General features: G+C 47.8%; 1 protein-coding gene across 2 annotated transcripts in view; it reads left to right on the top strand.

The window, feature by feature from the left end:
* Positions 1-12,820, top strand: part of AP3D1 (adaptor related protein complex 3 subunit delta 1) — a 40,659-nt gene extending 27,839 nt beyond the window's left edge. Inside the window, exons 18-33 of one of the 2 annotated variants that reach the window (XM_040086890.2) lie at positions 554-625; positions 1,363-1,438; positions 2,216-2,415; positions 3,093-3,166; positions 4,299-4,322; positions 5,387-5,600; positions 6,786-6,848; positions 7,477-7,575; positions 8,294-8,443; positions 8,561-8,608; positions 8,952-9,141; positions 10,181-10,269; positions 11,202-11,287; positions 11,594-11,715; positions 12,436-12,515; positions 12,672-12,820. In XM_040086890.2, the coding sequence (XP_039942824.1) occupies positions 554-625; positions 1,363-1,438; positions 2,216-2,415; positions 3,093-3,166; positions 4,299-4,322; positions 5,387-5,600; positions 6,786-6,848; positions 7,477-7,575; positions 8,294-8,443; positions 8,561-8,608; positions 8,952-9,141; positions 10,181-10,269; positions 11,202-11,287; positions 11,594-11,715; positions 12,436-12,515; positions 12,672-12,767 (1,683 nt within the window). In that variant the 3' untranslated portion in view covers positions 12,768-12,820. The remainder of the gene's footprint in view (positions 1-553; positions 626-1,362; positions 1,439-2,215; positions 2,416-3,092; positions 3,167-4,298; positions 4,323-5,386; positions 5,601-6,785; positions 6,849-7,476; positions 7,576-8,293; positions 8,444-8,560; positions 8,609-8,951; positions 9,142-10,180; positions 10,270-11,201; positions 11,288-11,593; positions 11,716-12,435; positions 12,516-12,671) is intronic. The other variant, XM_040086891.2, reaches the window with a different exon arrangement.
* The last annotated feature ends 3,807 nt before the right edge of the window (positions 12,821-16,627 follow it).

Raw genomic sequence — 16,627 nt, forward strand, 5'->3', positions numbered from 1 at the left:
ATCCTTGTGCTCAGCAGTGATCCCACCTTTCCTGCCTCTGAGCTCTTTGGTTTCAGAGAGAGAACTTGTTGTTATATGAATCTTCACTTCCTCCTCTCCTTGCAGAAATGAAAATAGGAACATTCCAGTGGCCATCAGAAAGTGATGTCTGGGAAGTTGTTACCTGTAGTCTCTAATTAAAAAGCAAAGAAGGGTGTTCTAAGGAATATTAGTCACAGTATCATGCTTGGTTTGGAAGGGACCATAAAGCTCATCTCATTCCACCCTCTGCCTGGGCAGAGACATCTTCCACTATCCCAGATTGCTCCAAGCCCTGTCCAACCTGTCCTTGAGCTCTTCCAGGGATGGGAATTAGTAATGGTACCTGCAGTTCTATCCTAGTATGTCTGATAACTCAGGACTGCATTATCACACACGCTGCTCTGCTCTAGTCTTTTCACAGTAGTTATGTCTTGTTCCAAAAATGCAGGGAGCTTTTCTTTTGCATTTTGGTGTCTTTTATCTCTTTGCTTACAAACAAACGTTGTAACTGCAAATCCTCTTTTGCTTTTAGCGTCGAGAAGCCCGGAAACAAGAACAGGCCAACAACCCATTTTATATTAAAAGCTCTCCTTCCCCTCAGAAGGTGAGTCTGAATTGTAGCATCTCACTGGCCTGTGCTGTCATTGTGTGAAGGCTCCCTGAACATCAGAGCTGCAGCCTCCTCTGGGGCATTCTGCTGTTTCTCCTGCAGTTCTGACCACTTCATAATACACGGGCTGGAGTGGCTGCCTACAACTGTTTTTATAATTCCTGTTTGTGTTCAGAATCTCCTGAGTGACCTGGTACCCCCAGAGCAGCCTGTGAGAGTCTGTGCAGTTTGTCCCAGCCATGGATGATGGCAACATTCACATCGCCAGGCTCCTCACTCAGAGGCCTGCAGAAGGTGATCCTGGAACACACACCGTGTTTTGTGGATCAGAAAGTTGTTGTGATCTCTGGACACCCTTTTCAGGGAAAGAATTCCTTTATTCCCTCTATATCTGAAGGGCTGCCCTGTGTTCCTCAACTCCATTCTCCAAATTTATCTTCTGAAGTGGCAAGTTATTAGCAATAAAACACAAACCAAAAATTCTTCAGAGAGCTGCAATAATTCTTCAGGGCAGTAGTGGGGTTAATAAACTGTAGGTAAGAGTAGGGTCCTTTATCAACTGGCTTTCAAACACACTCTGCTACCACACAGGATTATTAACAAGCTTTTCCATTCCTGTCCTTTAAAATGTTCACTTAAGGGATTGAACTGCTTGATGTTTTGTAATGTGTCTGTTTACAGAAATTTGTGCTGGCAGTGCTCAGAACATAACAAATCTTTTCTTTCCCCAGCGATACCAAGACACTCCAGGGGTGGAACATATTCCTGTGGTCCAGATCGACCTTTCTGTCCCATTAAAAGTTCCAGGTAAGCACAGCTAATCTTGAAAATTAATTAAAGAAATTCAGTTTAATAAAAGTCCTAATTCCTGCTTAGGACTTCCACCTGAGGTCTTGAAGTGCAAGGAACACACTTTCATTAGTGCGTTCTTTCATATATCTCCTTAATTTACATTTGAAAATAGTACTTCCCAATCTGAGTTCCTTTCAATATAATATTAGAAATAATTCTGTGGTTAGGAATATTGTGCAGCCAGGTCTGTAACATGTAGAGGACCACTGTTCTGTGTGGGAGCAGTCACCTTGAAAATATCTTAGAGGTCTGATGGAGGTGATCAGGACACATGAAATAGAATCTAATGGTAGAGATACTGTTTGAATATCTTGTTTCAGTTATCAGAAGTAGCTGTGTATCTAAGGAGTGGTTGGGTACAGCACTGAAAAGTTGTTGATAAAGTACCTTGGGTTGCAAGGGGTGAGTTCTAAATGCAAGTATTTAAGATTTTTTTCCAGAATTTGTCAGTCCAGCACCAATGTCACCAGTTCTCCTTAAAATCAAAATGTTTGGATGCTCCTTGTGATGCAGTAATGCAGCCAAGAATCAGGGAGCAGGACTGAGCTCTGTCCTGTTTCTGGAGAGATGGAGTGGACAGCAGAGCTGGTGCTTGGGGGGCTCTGGGAGGTGATGTGGGTCCAGCTGAGAAGCTCTGGGGAGCTGAAGCAGGAGCAGAGCACACTCCTGAGGTGGTGTTGCAGTGCTCAGTCCATGTGCTCTGTACCTGGAAGCAGCTTGGCTTTCCCCCAGGGATGCCCATGTCAGACCAGTACGTGAAACTGGAAGAAGAGCGAAGGCATAAACAGAAACTGGAGAAAGACAAGAAAAAGAAAAAACAGAAAAAAGAGAAGAGAGGGAAACACCATCGCCACAACTCCCTGCACACGGAGAGCGAGGAGGACATTGCTCCAGCTCACCATGTCGACATCATCACAGAGGAGATGCCAGAGGTCAGTTCCTCTGCTTGGTTCCTGGGGTCTGGGATTTATCTGTGTGCAGCTCTTGAGAGATTTTTGCCCCCACAGCTGCAGCCAGTCTGTGATGTGGCAGGTCCAGAGCTGTGCTGTCTCGCAGAGCTGTTTCAGAAATGACTTAGATGAAGATGATCCCAAGCTGTTCTTTGCACGGGAAGAAATTACTGTCTCTTTTTTTTTTTTTTTTTTCCCCCACAAAAATTGCCACTGAAGCTATTAAAAAAATCAAAACCAACAAAACAATGTTCATTCCTGCTCTGAAAGTAACGCTGTCCAAATAGCATTTGTTATGCTCTGCTGCTTCACTTTGACAGTAACTTGGTGTCTAGTCAGCAGCTTTGCAGCTGATGATAATTAATTGCAGATGCTAATGATGTCATCTGTATTTGTTTCTAAAGTTTCCTTTAATCAAAACCGAACAGCAGCATTTCAAGTCCTGCTGTTTATGAACAAGGGGTTTCTGTTCTAAATTAATCTTGCAACTGAATGCTGCATTGAAGTGCATTGTTCCTATAACTTACTGTGCCTGACTGCAGCTGACCTGGTGCAGGGGTCACAGGCTCAAAAAAAACTTAATTTGGGTGCTGGTAAGCTTGAGTTTGAAGATTTCCAGTGGTTTGCTGCCTCAGTGGATGTCTCTGTCTCTCCTGCAGAATGCTTTGCCCAGTGATGAAGATGACAAAGATCCCAATGATCCCTATAAGGCACTCGACATAGATCTGGATAAGTAAGTGGCAGTTTTGTGTGTGAGTTCTCTTTGCTGCTAAGGGAATGCCTGAGGGCAGGGCTGGGGCTGAGCAGGCAAAGGCACTACAGGTCACTGGGAAAAGGCTGAAATCTCCCCATGGCTTTGGGGAAAGCTCAGGTGCTCACCCAGCTTTGGCTCCCACTGCAGCTTGGATGATAAAATCTCAACTCCTGAGTATGGGGGAGCTTTGGGAGGGGCAGGGGAGTCACTAAATGTAGTGTGAGTGTGACTGAAGGAGTCTGGAAGCACGGACAGTGTCACCGGATCAGGTGTGGCTTACTCTGAGCTTTGGGTGTCCCACTGTCTCTGCTGTGACCTGTGTCCATCTGTCCCCCCCAGGAGCTCTGTGTCCATGGCAGGCCTGTGTTGTGATCACTGAGCAGTAACCCCCAGGCTGTCCCAGCCCTCTGCTGTGAATTGTTCTGATGTGACTGAGCTGCTGTCACACCTGTGGTCAGGCTGGTCCCCACGCAGCTGCTGGGGCAGTGCCAGTGCCAGCACCTCGAGCCCCTGCATGCACATGACCACGGGCACCGAGCTGTTCAGTATTGTACACGGAGATTGCTTTGGAGGTGGATTTTTTTTCAGCTGTTGTTTTTACAAAATCACCGTGCTAAAAGTAATTGCCGATTTATGGTCCAGGGATGCCTCCTGTAAAGTTTGGGAAGCTGTACAGGCCCATGTGGGTGTGTGTAGGATCTCTCTCTTCCTCTGATACTTGAGTCTGTGCCTTTCTTTGCAGTTCCAAATTTGTAGGGCTTTGGCCCCTCAGTACCTTGTGAAAAAGTGTCACAGCATTTTTAAAAAGTGAATAAAACAGCTGCTGAAGAGCTTCCCTTTTTGGAAGGACAGTCAAAGTCTGCAGGGACAAATCTATTAAAGGAAATTAATTCCTGACTGTAGCCCCTGCATGGTCATTCTCCCCAGCACTGGGCACACCCCGCAGAGCAGGTCCTGGGTGCTCCAGGAGGCATCCAGGGCTGTTGGATTGTTCCATCCATTCCCTCCCTGTGCCATGAGTGCTGTGCTCTCCTGTCGTGGGTTCTCATGTCTGTGTCCTCTCTCTTTCTTTCTGTGCTTGCACTGCTCTGTCTGTCACGCTCACATGCAGTCTGGTTTCAGGGAAACCTTCCAGGTAAGAATATCTCCTGAGTGTTGACCTTTGTCAGGTTGGTTGATTTTTGGACAGTGCAAATCTTTGAAGGGTGGTGGAACTGTTAAATCAGAGACCCTCACATTTGTGAGTCTGTTTTGTCACTGGCTTTCAGCACCAATGCTCTTCCTGTACAGGTGTATCTGAAATAATAAAAGATGAGGCCTGTCTGCTGCTCAGTCTTCCCTTAGTGTCTGAAAGTGAAAAATTAATTGGTTCTGGTTCTTAATGCAATATAAGCAAAAATTTGAGGCAGTTGAGGCCATTAGAAATCCTCCTAAACTGATGTTTGCTGTGCAAATGTGAAAATTAACATTAAATAAAAGCTAAGAAATAGAGGAAGAAGCAGTTGGAAATTCTTGCTGATTTCTGGAAATGTTTGACAAGAATGAGTGAAATTTTTGTGGTTTGGGTTTGTTTTTGGTTTTTTTCCCCGAGTAGTGGATTTAGAATACAGTGTAAATATGAACTGCTATTGGTGCTTTTTGGAAACAGGTGTCTGACATTACATTTAACTTACAAAATGTGATGCTAGAGTAGAAGTTCCTAGTGCAAACTTCCAAAATAAAAATGACCTAAGAGTAATTCCCAATTGGACTGATCTATTCATCAAGAACAACAAACCCCACACCCTTCAAGGGCTGCTGGAGCCATGCTGGCATTCCACTGCTCGAATTTCCACTCTGTTGGAAATGCTGTTCCACATCCTTGCTTTCCCTTGGAGAGGGATTCCATGGAAACGCAGCGTAGCGCTGCATGGAGCTGCTCCTCTGTGGGTGTTACTCAGCCTGCAGGCCTCTGGCTGGCACCTCGAAGGGTTAAACAGCCAGGCCTTGGCTCTCAGTCACCTCCCAGTCGTTTCCTCTGGCTCCTAACCCACAAGGGCGATGTCTGCAGTTGCATAAATCAACTCCAGGTATTAGAAGTATGTGCTGATTTCAGGCTTGGCGGCCCAGCTCCCTAAAAACAAAGCACACCTTGTCTTGGACAGGTTATCTGGCTGAGGGAGGATGGTTGCAGCAGGTAATTGGCTCTTTCTTTTCAAGACCCTTAGCAGACAGTGAGAAGCTGCCGGTGCAGAGACACAGGAATGTCGAGACCCTGAAATCGCCAGACTCAGAAGTTCCCCTAGTAGAGAAGAAGAGCAAGAAACCCAAAAAGAAGGAAAAGAAACATAAAGATAAGGAGCGAGATAAAGGGAAGAAGAAAGAGAAAGAGAAAAAGGTGGTAGAGGAGGAAGAAGAAGAAGAAGAAAAAAAGGTAATTCTCCAAGATTTGCATTATTTTTGCTCCTGCTGTTATTTATTGCCAGGTTTGGTGTGTTGCTTAGGATCAGTCGCATCTGACAGTTGAAACAGCTGAATGCATTCAACCTCTATTTCCTTAAATTTTTACAACTGTAGCAGCAGGTATTTAAAGATTTCTGTTAATAAAAATAACGTTTACTTAGCCTCCTAAGTTAGCAGAATTCAGCTTACTGCAGCCTACACAGCAGATCTGCCAGAGCTCACGTGGAGGCTGAGTTTGCTGATATTTTTTTTGTCTGTTCTCCAAGTGGGGAACTCCTTAGCAAAATATCTGGAACTCGTGTTGTGAGTGTCATTTGTCCTGCATCCTGTCTCCCATGTACTCCAGAACCTTTGAGTTATAAACCCTGCCATTAGCTGCCAGCTGCTGTCAGGATTTGCAGTATCTGCCTGTTAAACCCCATGCAGAGCTGCACTTGTGCTCTGCACTGCAGCCCTGGGGTACCCTGCAGTGGGGTGCTGGGCCCAGCTTTGGAAGTGCTCAAAGACTAAAGTGAAGCTTCTTGGTGTGTTTGCTCCTGAGTGTATCACAGCATCTGTGCGTGAGGAGCACTCTGGACTGCTTTAATTTGATTGAATTGTTGTCAAGTCACAGAATCCCAGACTGATTTGGGTTCAAAGGAATCATAGAGCTCATCCAGTGCCACTCTGCCATGGCAGGGACACCTCCCACTGTCCCAGGCTGCTCCCAGCCCTGTCCAGCCTGGCCTTGGGCACTGTCAGGGATCCAGGGGCAGCCACAGCTGCTCTGGGCACCCTGTGCCAGGGCCTCAACACCCTCACAGCCAACAATTCCTGCCAAATCTCCCATCCAGCCCTGCCCTCTGGCACTGGGAGCCATTCCCTGTGTCCTGTCCCTCCAGCCCTTGTCCCCAGTCCCTCTGCAGCTCTCCTGGAGCCCCTTCAGGCCCTGCCAGGAGCTCGGAGCTCTCCCTGGAGCCTTCTCCTCTCCAGCTGAGCACCCCCAGCTCTCCCAGCCCTTCCTCATAGGACAAATGTTCCAGCCCTTTGATATTTTTATTTTGATTTTCTTTTGTTGCAGTTCTTATTGTTGGGGGGTGTTGAGTTTTTAATTTGATTTGTTAGAAAGATATAAAAACAATGATTATGGGATTTTTTTTTTTCTCCTGAAATTCAGGGGGAAGACTTGGATTTCTGGCTCTCCACTGCCCCACCAGCTGCTCCCACGCCCCAGCCACAGGTAGGAATCTTCCCCCATCAGAGGAAACTTCTCTGGTTATTTCTTGCCTGTGAGCTGTGCAGGAGTGCTGTGTCATGCTGCAGCACAGAGGGGGAACATCAGCTTCATCTCCTCAACTTCCTCCTGGGGAGCAGAGATATTGTGTCTGCCCAGGTCAGAAAAACTGTAGTGGGAGACTTCAAGCTCATTCTGTGCAGATCAAGGAATAGAAATAGAAATATAGATGCAGCTCCAGGCTTGGTTGATTTTGTTATTGATGGGTGTAATGTTATACAGTTGTATGGTTTTATTTCCCAGTATGAGGTAGACTCTAGCAATATTAATAGACTTGAGAGACAGAGTGTGAAAGAAAAATTCTCATGAATTTTGATGGGAAAATCTAGAGGAAGAGACAAGGAATATAAGGGGATGGATTCCTTGGAGGAAATCTTTTGAATCGTGTCCTCAGGTGTTCATATTTGCTGGGTTTCAGAGGCATAAAATGAAAGCCTTGATGCCATGTTAGCCTAATGTCATTTCTGAAATAACAGTTGAGAGGAGTTGTCACTGTTGAGTTTCTTTTGGTGTGGGATTGGGTTGTTCCAGCTGCTTTCCATTTATGTCAGAATCCTTCTGCTGATCTCCTCAGAGCGAGCCTGGAATGGGCACAGCTGTGGTGGCTGAATCTCAAGAGGTAAAAAAAGAAGAAAGGGAAGAGCAGGATGAGGAGGAGGAGGATGAAGGAAAGGTAAGTGGGTCAAAAGTTAAGAGGGAATTGCTTCAAGTTACACTAGGGAGGGCTTAATGAGATATTAGGAAAGACTTTTTTTTTTTTTTTTTTTTTTTAGTGGAAAGGATTGTCAGGCATTGGAGCAGGCTGCCCAGGGCAGTGGTGGAGTCGCTGCCCCTGGAAGTGTTCAGAAAACCTGTGGTGTAGCGCTTGTGGAAGTGGTTTAGTGGTGGATGTGGGGGCTGATGGTTGAACCTGATGATATTAAAGATCTTTTCCAGCCTTGACAGTTCGCTGGTTCTATCAAGTTGCTGTCACCCTTTAGCCATATTCTCCTGTCTCAAATTCCTTAAAAAGCAGCACACAGGATTCACCAACAGCATCTGTTCAGTGCAGTGGCTGCATCCTTGAGGTCATGGTCAGAGGTTTGGTTCTTCCCTGAGCCAAGGGACTGGTCCCAGTTAAAGCTGAGCTTCCAGACAGTTGGAGAGATTTGGCCTTGTGCTGTTCCCAGGCTGCTTTGGGATGAGGTGTGGGCAGCTGAGAAGGGAGCAGGCTTTACTAGGACTCCACAAGGGGTTACTTTTGGGATTCAAGGAATGCTAGTTCTGTTTTAGGTCCTGCAGTAAAGGGAGACTTTGTTCAGTCAGGAAGTACAGAGACTGAGGGTCTGGAGTTGGAAGTGTGGTAGAGGGGTCATGGCTAGGAGTCAAGGGTTTCTTGTTCTCCTTGGTAGAAGTCCTCCAAGCATAAGAAGAAGAAGCACAAGAAAGAGAAAGAGGAGAAATCAAAGGATAAAAAGAAATCCAAAAAGAAGACTCATCACAGCGAGGAGGAGCCGCCGGGGTCGGTGCAGAATGGGACTCTGGAGGATGAGCCACTACCAGTGAGTAGCTGTGCCCAGGCCTGGGGACAAGGGGAGCTCAGCTGGGAGGGAGGGCAGTGACAGCCCCTTGTCAGAGTCATTTCTTCTGGTGTGACTGTGACTCCTCTTGTTTTTCAGCCCATGTCCAGTTACCGCCTTCTTGCTGAAAACCCCTACATTAAAATGGTGAGTTCGGGGTGTTTGTTCCAGATGTTGTCTCTCTGTGTTCCCTGGGAGAGGGCTGCCCTGGGGATGGTGGAGTGACTTTATGTAGCCATCACATAACTGAAGAACTGTTTCAATCCCAGAAAGCAGAACTATACCCAAGATCCCTTTCCTTTCCTTTGGGTGATCCACTTTAATTTCTAAGTTGATATTTTCCCAATCCTTAGCTGATCACCAGTGTGTTGCCATAATCCTCTAGCCATACCAAATTACCTCCCTTTTGAACCTGGTTTTATCCCCATGCTTTGTTCTATTCCTTGAAGTTTCTGACTCTTCCCTGTGACATTTTTCCCTTCATTTGCAGACCTATGATATTCAAGGAAACCTCCAGAATGACAGCAAAGTTACTGTGTCTGTTATCTTTGAGAACAAAAGCACTAGCTTCCTTAAGAGCATGGAACTGAATGTCCTGGACTCTCTCAACACTAAAATGCTCCGACCAGAAGGATCCTCAGTCCATGATGGGATACCTGTGCCCTTCCAGCTCCCCCCTGGTATGCACAGCTTTGCACGGGGCTCTTGCAGTGTGGCTGGCCCTGCACTGCCCTCCTGTGGGAAGAGCTGTTCGAACTCCTTGCTGTTTACCAGAAAAACATCTCTGCCTGAGTGTTGCTGAGCTTTCCCACAGTTCCCTGGAGAGGAAAGCCTTCTCCCGGTGTGGCTGTAGTGCAGGTGGATGCAAATGCACAGCAGGAGCAAAGCCTTAATCGAGGGCTGGGAGTCCAAATGTCTGAGTTGCTTTTCCAGGTGCCTGCATGCTGGCACACCTTTGACCACAGGAATCCAAAATTCACGATGTGTTTGCTATGAGATTTAAGGTGAAACGAGGTAATAGGTTTGTGAAGCGTTAGAATCTGCTCTGGATTTATCCTGGAGCTCTTGCCCCACTGTTTGAATGGCAGAGGCCTTTTGCAGTGGAGGTTTGTGATAAGGATGTGCAAGGAGGGGAGCTGAACCTTCCAGGAGTATTAAGCACAGAAATGAAGGATAATGGTTTTGTACATCAAATCAGTGAACTTCTCTGGATTTCCCTTCCTTCATCAGGGAGTTAATTTGAATCCTGGAACAGCTCACAGAGGGCTGGAGTGGCATCAGGGTGCTTTTCAATCCCCCATGAAAAGCAGTGGGGTGTTTGATTTGGTTCTGAATCTGTATGAGGCAGTTCTTGACACAGACTTGTATATTAAATGGAAAACATAGAAACATTAGAATTCAAATTAGCTCTGAAAGCTACTCTGAAATGTTTGTAATATAATTCCAGTTATGCAAATAGTTTAAATCTGTGACACTTAGCCCATGCACTTGCTCAGTAACCTCTACTAAATGCCAGCTCCCATTGCTCCTTCTGAGAGACCCAAATGCTGTAACACTGTTGACTCACCACAGCAGTTGTGTGTAGAGCTCTATTCCAACTCAGAGGATTTCAAAGTTGATTCAAAAATAGTCTGCACATAAATCAGTTTATTCTAACCATTACTTAGATCTGGAAGCCGTGTTCTGACCTGACTTTTCCCTCTCCTCTCTTCACACTAGGAATCTCTAATGAAGCCCAGTTTGTGTTTACACTTCAGAGTATTGTTATGGCTCAGAAGTTAAAAGGAACACTGTCCTTTATAGTCAAGGTAAGTGCAGCTCTCAATTGCCTCTGCTCCCTTGGGAACTGCGTCAGGGAGCCGGGCTGGGGTGGGAAGCTCTTTTTATAGGCATCATTTCATCCCTGCTGCACCAGCCCATTCTGTGAGGAGCATTTTCACATGACATCTTGTGCAAAGAGTGCCCCCAGTCCTGCGTCAGCGCGTCCTAGATTGTCATTCCTGGCAGCCTGAAACGTGTGGCACATTGTCAGCTAGAAAATCACACTGATCTGCTGGGGAGGGGAGAGAGGGAGCCAGGGTCTGCTCCTGATCTCAGCCGCACACCTCAGCCTGTACAAGGTAGAAAACAAAAATAGGAATTAGATGCAGCTGTTGAGAGTGGAAGCCCAGACCAAGAGTGAGGTCAGCAGAAGGCATTGTTTGATAGGTGTTGAGCTAGATAAGACTGTGTGAGTCTCTGATGTTATTTCAGTGCAGTTGTTAATGTCAGACCTGCAGGAGCAGCTCGAGGAAATGAATGGAGACAGTTGTGGTTACTCCTGAGTCAGCCGTTATCTCTGTTTTAAGGGTTTCTTAAAAACAGCACGCTAGTCCTATTTTAGGACCTTAGAATCTGGGAACTATTAATTTATTATTTTGCTCAGGAAATAATGAACTGTAAAACCACATCTCCAAGTGTTAGTTTAAACTCAGTCTGCTCAGTTTATTTCAGCAGAGTGCAGGCAGAACTGCAGCCCAGTGTGTCCCTTTCCTGTTTTAGGTGCATGTATCAACCCAGCTGCCCAAATCTTTGAGTGGGCTGCTGTGGTGGTGGGACGGTTCTCAGACTGATCCTTCAGGCCCAGCCAGGCTGTTCCAGGGGAGCTCAGCTCCTCACTGGTGCCTGTGTGGTGGGTGGGGGTGGCTCCTCCTGCTGCCTCAAGGTTCCCACTCATCTGCTCTCCTTTGCCTTTTTGCAGAATGATGAAGGTTCAACCCATGAAAAACTAGATTTCAAATTGCACTTCAGTTGTGCTTCATACTTGATCACGACGCCTTGCTACAGGTGGGTGCCTGTGCTGGGCCTGCTCCCGGGGGCTTGGGCAGTGTCTGTGAGGGGTGATGCTCACATCTGTCCTGGGACCTCTTTCAAGTGGCTCTGCAGAGGGAGCTCTCTGCCCTGCGGGCTGGCAGAGGCAGCTCTGGCAGCAAGAGGGCACAAGTTGCTCCAGTGGACTCTCCCATATTTATTGTAAACACATTTTCCTTGGTAGCGCTTAAGCGTCTGTATCCTGACATGTTTCATGGGGCTGATGGGACAGATTTCACTTGCATTTCTAATAAAACATTTGCTTTCCTTCCTGTTCTGCAGTGATGCTTTTGCCAAGCTCCTAGAGTCTGGAGATCTGCACATGAGTTCTATGAAAGTAGATGGAATTAGCATTTCTTTCCAACATCTACTGGCAAAGATCTGTTTTCATCATCATTTTTCAGGTGAGCCTTCCTTGATGCAGAACCTTTTGCAGAATTCCATATTCTAAAGTCTCTGCTGTGCTCGGTGAGCACAACACTTCATGGGCTCAGCAATCACAGGGGAGGCAGTGATGTCCAGATTAAATACATTTGGGAGAGTTTTCTCCAGTTTCGCAAGACTCAAAGCATGCAGTGTTCTTCAGAATGAATTCTGCTTGTGTCCCAGTGGAATTCCTGCAGCCCAGTGAGGCATGTGACAGGTATCATGGGAGCAGCTGGTGTGGAGTTCAGGCTGTAACTGTTCTCGAGGGTGGGTTTGATCTGCAGGGCTTCAGACTCCTTCCCCAATGCCTCGTTTCAGTGAGGGAGAACCCCAGCTATTCAGGTTTGGGCTTACTAATTAAAACACAAGCACTGGCTGAAGCAAAACAACTGGCTGTTTCATCATGCTCTGGTGTTCTCATTAGACATTGCCTCACTGGAAGCATTTCTGGGGAAGAAATCTACATTCTGAGCGGTGTTTTTGCCTCTGAACATTTGTGGCTTAGAAGACCAATGACTCACCTCATTATTGTGAAATGTCCCAGAGAGAAGCCAGGCACATCTTAACCCTGACTTCCTCCTCCCTTCTGTAGAAGCCTCTGTTCCTCGAGGCCAGGCAGAGCAGTGGTTGCTCTCCAGGGGAAGCAAGGCTTGAATTAAAATTGAATTGAATGAAATGAAATTGCTGTTTCTCTGCAGTTGTGGAACGCGTTGATTCGTGTGCATCCATGTACAGCCGTTCTATCCAAGGCCATCACGTCTGCCTACTGGTAAAAAAGGTGAGAGCACTGTAACCCCTGAGAGGAGCTAAACCTGGAACCTTCCCTGCCTTCCTCTGCCTCTTTCCACTCCCTGAGTTTGGCTGGGAACACATTTATCCCCACTTGGAAGAGGAACTAATGGATTTCTTTTCTTTTTTGTTTTTCCTTTTCAAGGGAGAGAACTCTGTATCCATAGATGGGAAATGTAATGATTCTACCCTGCTTAGCAACTTGTTGGATGAGATGAAAGAGACATTGTCCAAGTGCTGAATATTCCTTATTAAATATTCCAATGACAAGAAACACACCCAACGTGTAAAGACGAGCAGACCCAAGTGTTAAGTTTCTCCCTCGTACGCATGTACTACCCTGGGGCACGTGCTTTCAGTTGCCTCCACCATTGGTTGCAGTTTAGACATTTTGAGGCTGTATGTTACCTTTTTGTTTTCAGAACTTTTTACAAACTGTGGTGTTAACCCTTTCTAGCCCAAAGAGATCCTGGTGACATGACTGGAGGAGGGAGGGGAGGAGGGAGGGAGGGGTGGGCACTATTTATTCAGCAGCTCATGATGATCCCATGACCTCCATCTGTGTGGGACGGGGACTGAGCAGGATTTCATCAACAGTAGCACAGATTGTTGCTTGTGCTTATGCCAGGGAAGGTTGACTTAATCCTTAGCCATGAAATATGTCTTCAGGGCTGCTGTAGTTGATGTATATTTCTAGCAGAGGCTGGTGCTGGACCAGAAGGCCTCTTTTTTTTTTTTTTTTTTTTAATATATATGATTTATTGTTATCTCGATCTATTGTGATCAGCATATAAACATCCTCCATCTCCTTGAGCTAATCCAAAGGAGCCCTGTGAGAACTGGGATGTTTGAGTTTCTGTTTATAGTAGTTGCCTTGAGCCTTAACCTTCTTTTAGTGACAGCTGGAAGAGTGGAGTGTGGAAGTGTGAAACGGGCTGAAAGTGTCACTGTTTGGGTCTGTGCTCCCCTGGACTGCCCCACACACAGTCTGTCAGGCCTCTCCCCACTGAGCTGTCTCTGCTGATGTGTTTGATGAGTCCACTTCAATTTCACATTCCTGAACAGTTAAGCTGTAGCAAGAAACTGGAAATCCAAAGGGGTTTGTTCCTGCTTTTGTATCCTTTTGCTCACCAGCTGAGGTTGACCATTTCCAGGTTAGAGAAACAGCCAGGGGTGCAGCCCCTTGTGTGCAGGTCCGTGTCTTCCCTCTGGGCTCTGAAACCATCAGTGTCCTTCTGTGTGTCCCCTCAGTGTCCCTCGGCCCTGCCCTTGCAGCAGTGAGCAGGTTCGGCAGCACCAGTGCCCCGGGTCGCTGTGGCAGAGCTCTCCCTGCCGGGGTGCAGGGGATGGGTCATGGGGAGCTGCTCTCCCTGCTGGGGTGCAGGAGATGGGTCATGGGGAGCTGCTCTCCCTGCTGGGATGCAGGGGATGGGTCATGGGGAGCTGCTCTCCCTGCTGGGGTGCAGGAGATGGGTCATGGGGAGCTGCTCTCCCTGCCGGGGTGCAGGAGATGGGTCATGGGGAGCTGCTCTCCCTGCCGGGGTGCAGGAGATGGGTCATGGGGAGCTGCTCTCCCTGCTGGGATGCAGGAGAGAGGGATGGATTGGGAGCTGCTCTCCCTGCTGGGATGCAGGAGATGGGTCACAAGGAGCTGTGCTCTCCCTGCCGGGGTGCAGGATGGGGAGGGGGCTGAGGAGCTGCAGCTTTGGGATGTAGCAGTTGCTTTAGAGGGAAGAAGGGAGTCTGGGAAGTGCCTGTTGTGCACTATTAGAGTCTCGTGGAGTCGCTGACAGGAAAGCGATGTCGCGGTGTCCTGCAGAGATGCTCAGCTGATGTCCTTCTCCAACATCCCTTGCTTTCAACTTTTTTTTTTCATTTCCCCTGCTCCATTTCTTTCCTCACTGTTCTGCACCCAGTGAGCAAAACTCTGTGGAACGGTTTTGCTTGAGGCACAGGTCAGGAGCACTCGATTGCTCCAAAAAGGTGCCCAGGGAGGAGCTGGCTGGGTCTGCACGTCTCCAGCACTACCACCACTCCTAAAACACCGAACCCCTAGGCAGGGAGCAGGATGAAGTGCTGATCTTATCCCTTGGGTGATGTCCTGTACTTTACGCGTGTCTTGTGCTCTTTACGCTCTTCCCACAGGAGGTATTTTGGCAAAGGCTCTGCTCTGGTGCTCTGGGTTCCTTGCCAGGCCCAGCTCCGTGTCCAACCGCACTGCCAGGACACGGAGGGTTTGGTTTTGGTCAGCCTCCCTTGGTTAGCCAGTTGTGTATTAGAAACTGAACATATTAAAATTGTCTTAAAGGATAATGTTCCTCAATTAGTGTTTGGGTTTTTTAATTCATGGATGAAAACTGTCACTTTAGCATGTAGAGTCTCTTACAGAATCCTGTGCAGTGATTCTAGAATTTTGAAACTGTATGATGTGTTACATTCACAAATTTATTTGCTATCAACATTCCCTGGAGAGAAAAAAAAAAAAAGGAAAAGAAAACAACATACCACAAGCTGCTGTAATGATTTTGTGTCAAGATGATCCAATAAACTTTCAAAACAAAGTTATATTTTTGGCTTTGTAAATGGTCCTTTAATAAGACCGTTCTAGTTTGGATGGACCCAAAACCAAGGCATGGATTTATCCCAGTGCTGAACAGTGTATCTTCAGTGGAGGTAAGAGGAAAATCCTTCCCAAAGGAGGTAGGGAATTCCTAACGCCACCATTCTGAAAGGCAGCTCTGCAACAGCAGCTGTCACACTGAAATTACAGGAAAAAATAATTCAGACTATCTCGGTTCAATCTCCATTAATTGTTTTATTTTTTGGATCATGACTGCAGCTGAAATCCAGCACCTGGAAAAATGGGAGCTCTGGTCTGAATGAGGCCGGAATCAGCCCCTGCTGGTGCTTCCTCTTGGCCTTCGGTGAAATTTGTGACAAACGTGGCGGCATTGAGATGAGGATAAAGGCCCTGTCCTGCCACAGGAGCGACGAGGCCTTGGCTTGGCTGGTGCCCCAGTGGTTTCAGTCATACCTGAACCTGAGAGAAGCATCAAAAGGGACAGAAAATCCCTGGGGCTGAGAGTCAGGAGCCGCCAGTTCTGCACTGGGAATTGCCCAGTCACTTGCTGGCCCCACTGCTGGCAGACGCTGCTCAGGAACAGTCCACGTCCTCTGTTCTCAGTCCTTTAATCGCACAGGGACCTGCCAGGGGCTGGGACTGCACAAATATCATGGAATGGGATGGAAACAAAAGCAAACCCCAACCCAGGGACTGCCTGGAGCAAACCTCAAGTGCTCAAGAAGCCACAGGAGCTGAACTGGGAGGGTCAGGAGCTGATCCTGCTCCTTCCTCTGCCCTGGAGTGCCGTGTCCGGTTCTGGGCTTTGGAGCAGAGCTGGAGCTCCTGGCACAGGGCCTGTGAGGATGATGAGAGGATGGAGAATCTCCTGTGAGGAAAGGCTGTGGGAGCTGGGCAGGGGAAAGAGCAGAGATGGATATAGATATAGAATATCTATATATTATATATATGGATATATACTTCATGAAGTGCCTGGAGCTATCAGAGGGTGGGGCCAAGCAACAGGGCCAAAGGTAACGGGAAGAAACTGGAACACAGGAAATTCCACCTGAGCAGGGGAAGAACTTTGCCCTGCGCGTGGCTGAGCGCTGGCACAGGCTGCCCCGAGAGGTGGGGGACTCACCTTCCCTGGAGATCCTCCAAAGCCATCTGGCCACAGTCCTGATGTGCTCTGGGGCTCCTGCCGAGCCGGGTGAGCTCCAGTGCTACCCCCCAACTCCATTCCGTGCTTCAGTGACCGGGGCTTGCTCCTGCCCTGGGGCACAGCATCATCTGCTCCACGCAGGAATCCGGCCCGAGAGGCCGCGGGGCCGCTGGAGCGGGGCCCGGGCAGCTCCCGGAGCAGCAGCGGCATCATCGCGCTGCAGGAGCGGCCGAGCTGCGGCCAGGAGCCGGGGCCAGCTCGAGCAGCGGGAGAGCCCCGAGGAGCTGCAACCTCAGCGCGGCTTCTGCGGCTCGGCTGGGCTGGGGAGGGGCTGTGAGCCCCCGGGACGGGGAACTGGGGGCTGTGAATACCCGGG

This window comes from Hirundo rustica, chromosome 26 (genome assembly GCF_015227805.2).
Source record: "Hirundo rustica isolate bHirRus1 chromosome 26, bHirRus1.pri.v3, whole genome shotgun sequence".
In the NCBI taxonomy this organism is placed as follows: Eukaryota; Metazoa; Chordata; class Aves; order Passeriformes; family Hirundinidae; genus Hirundo; species Hirundo rustica.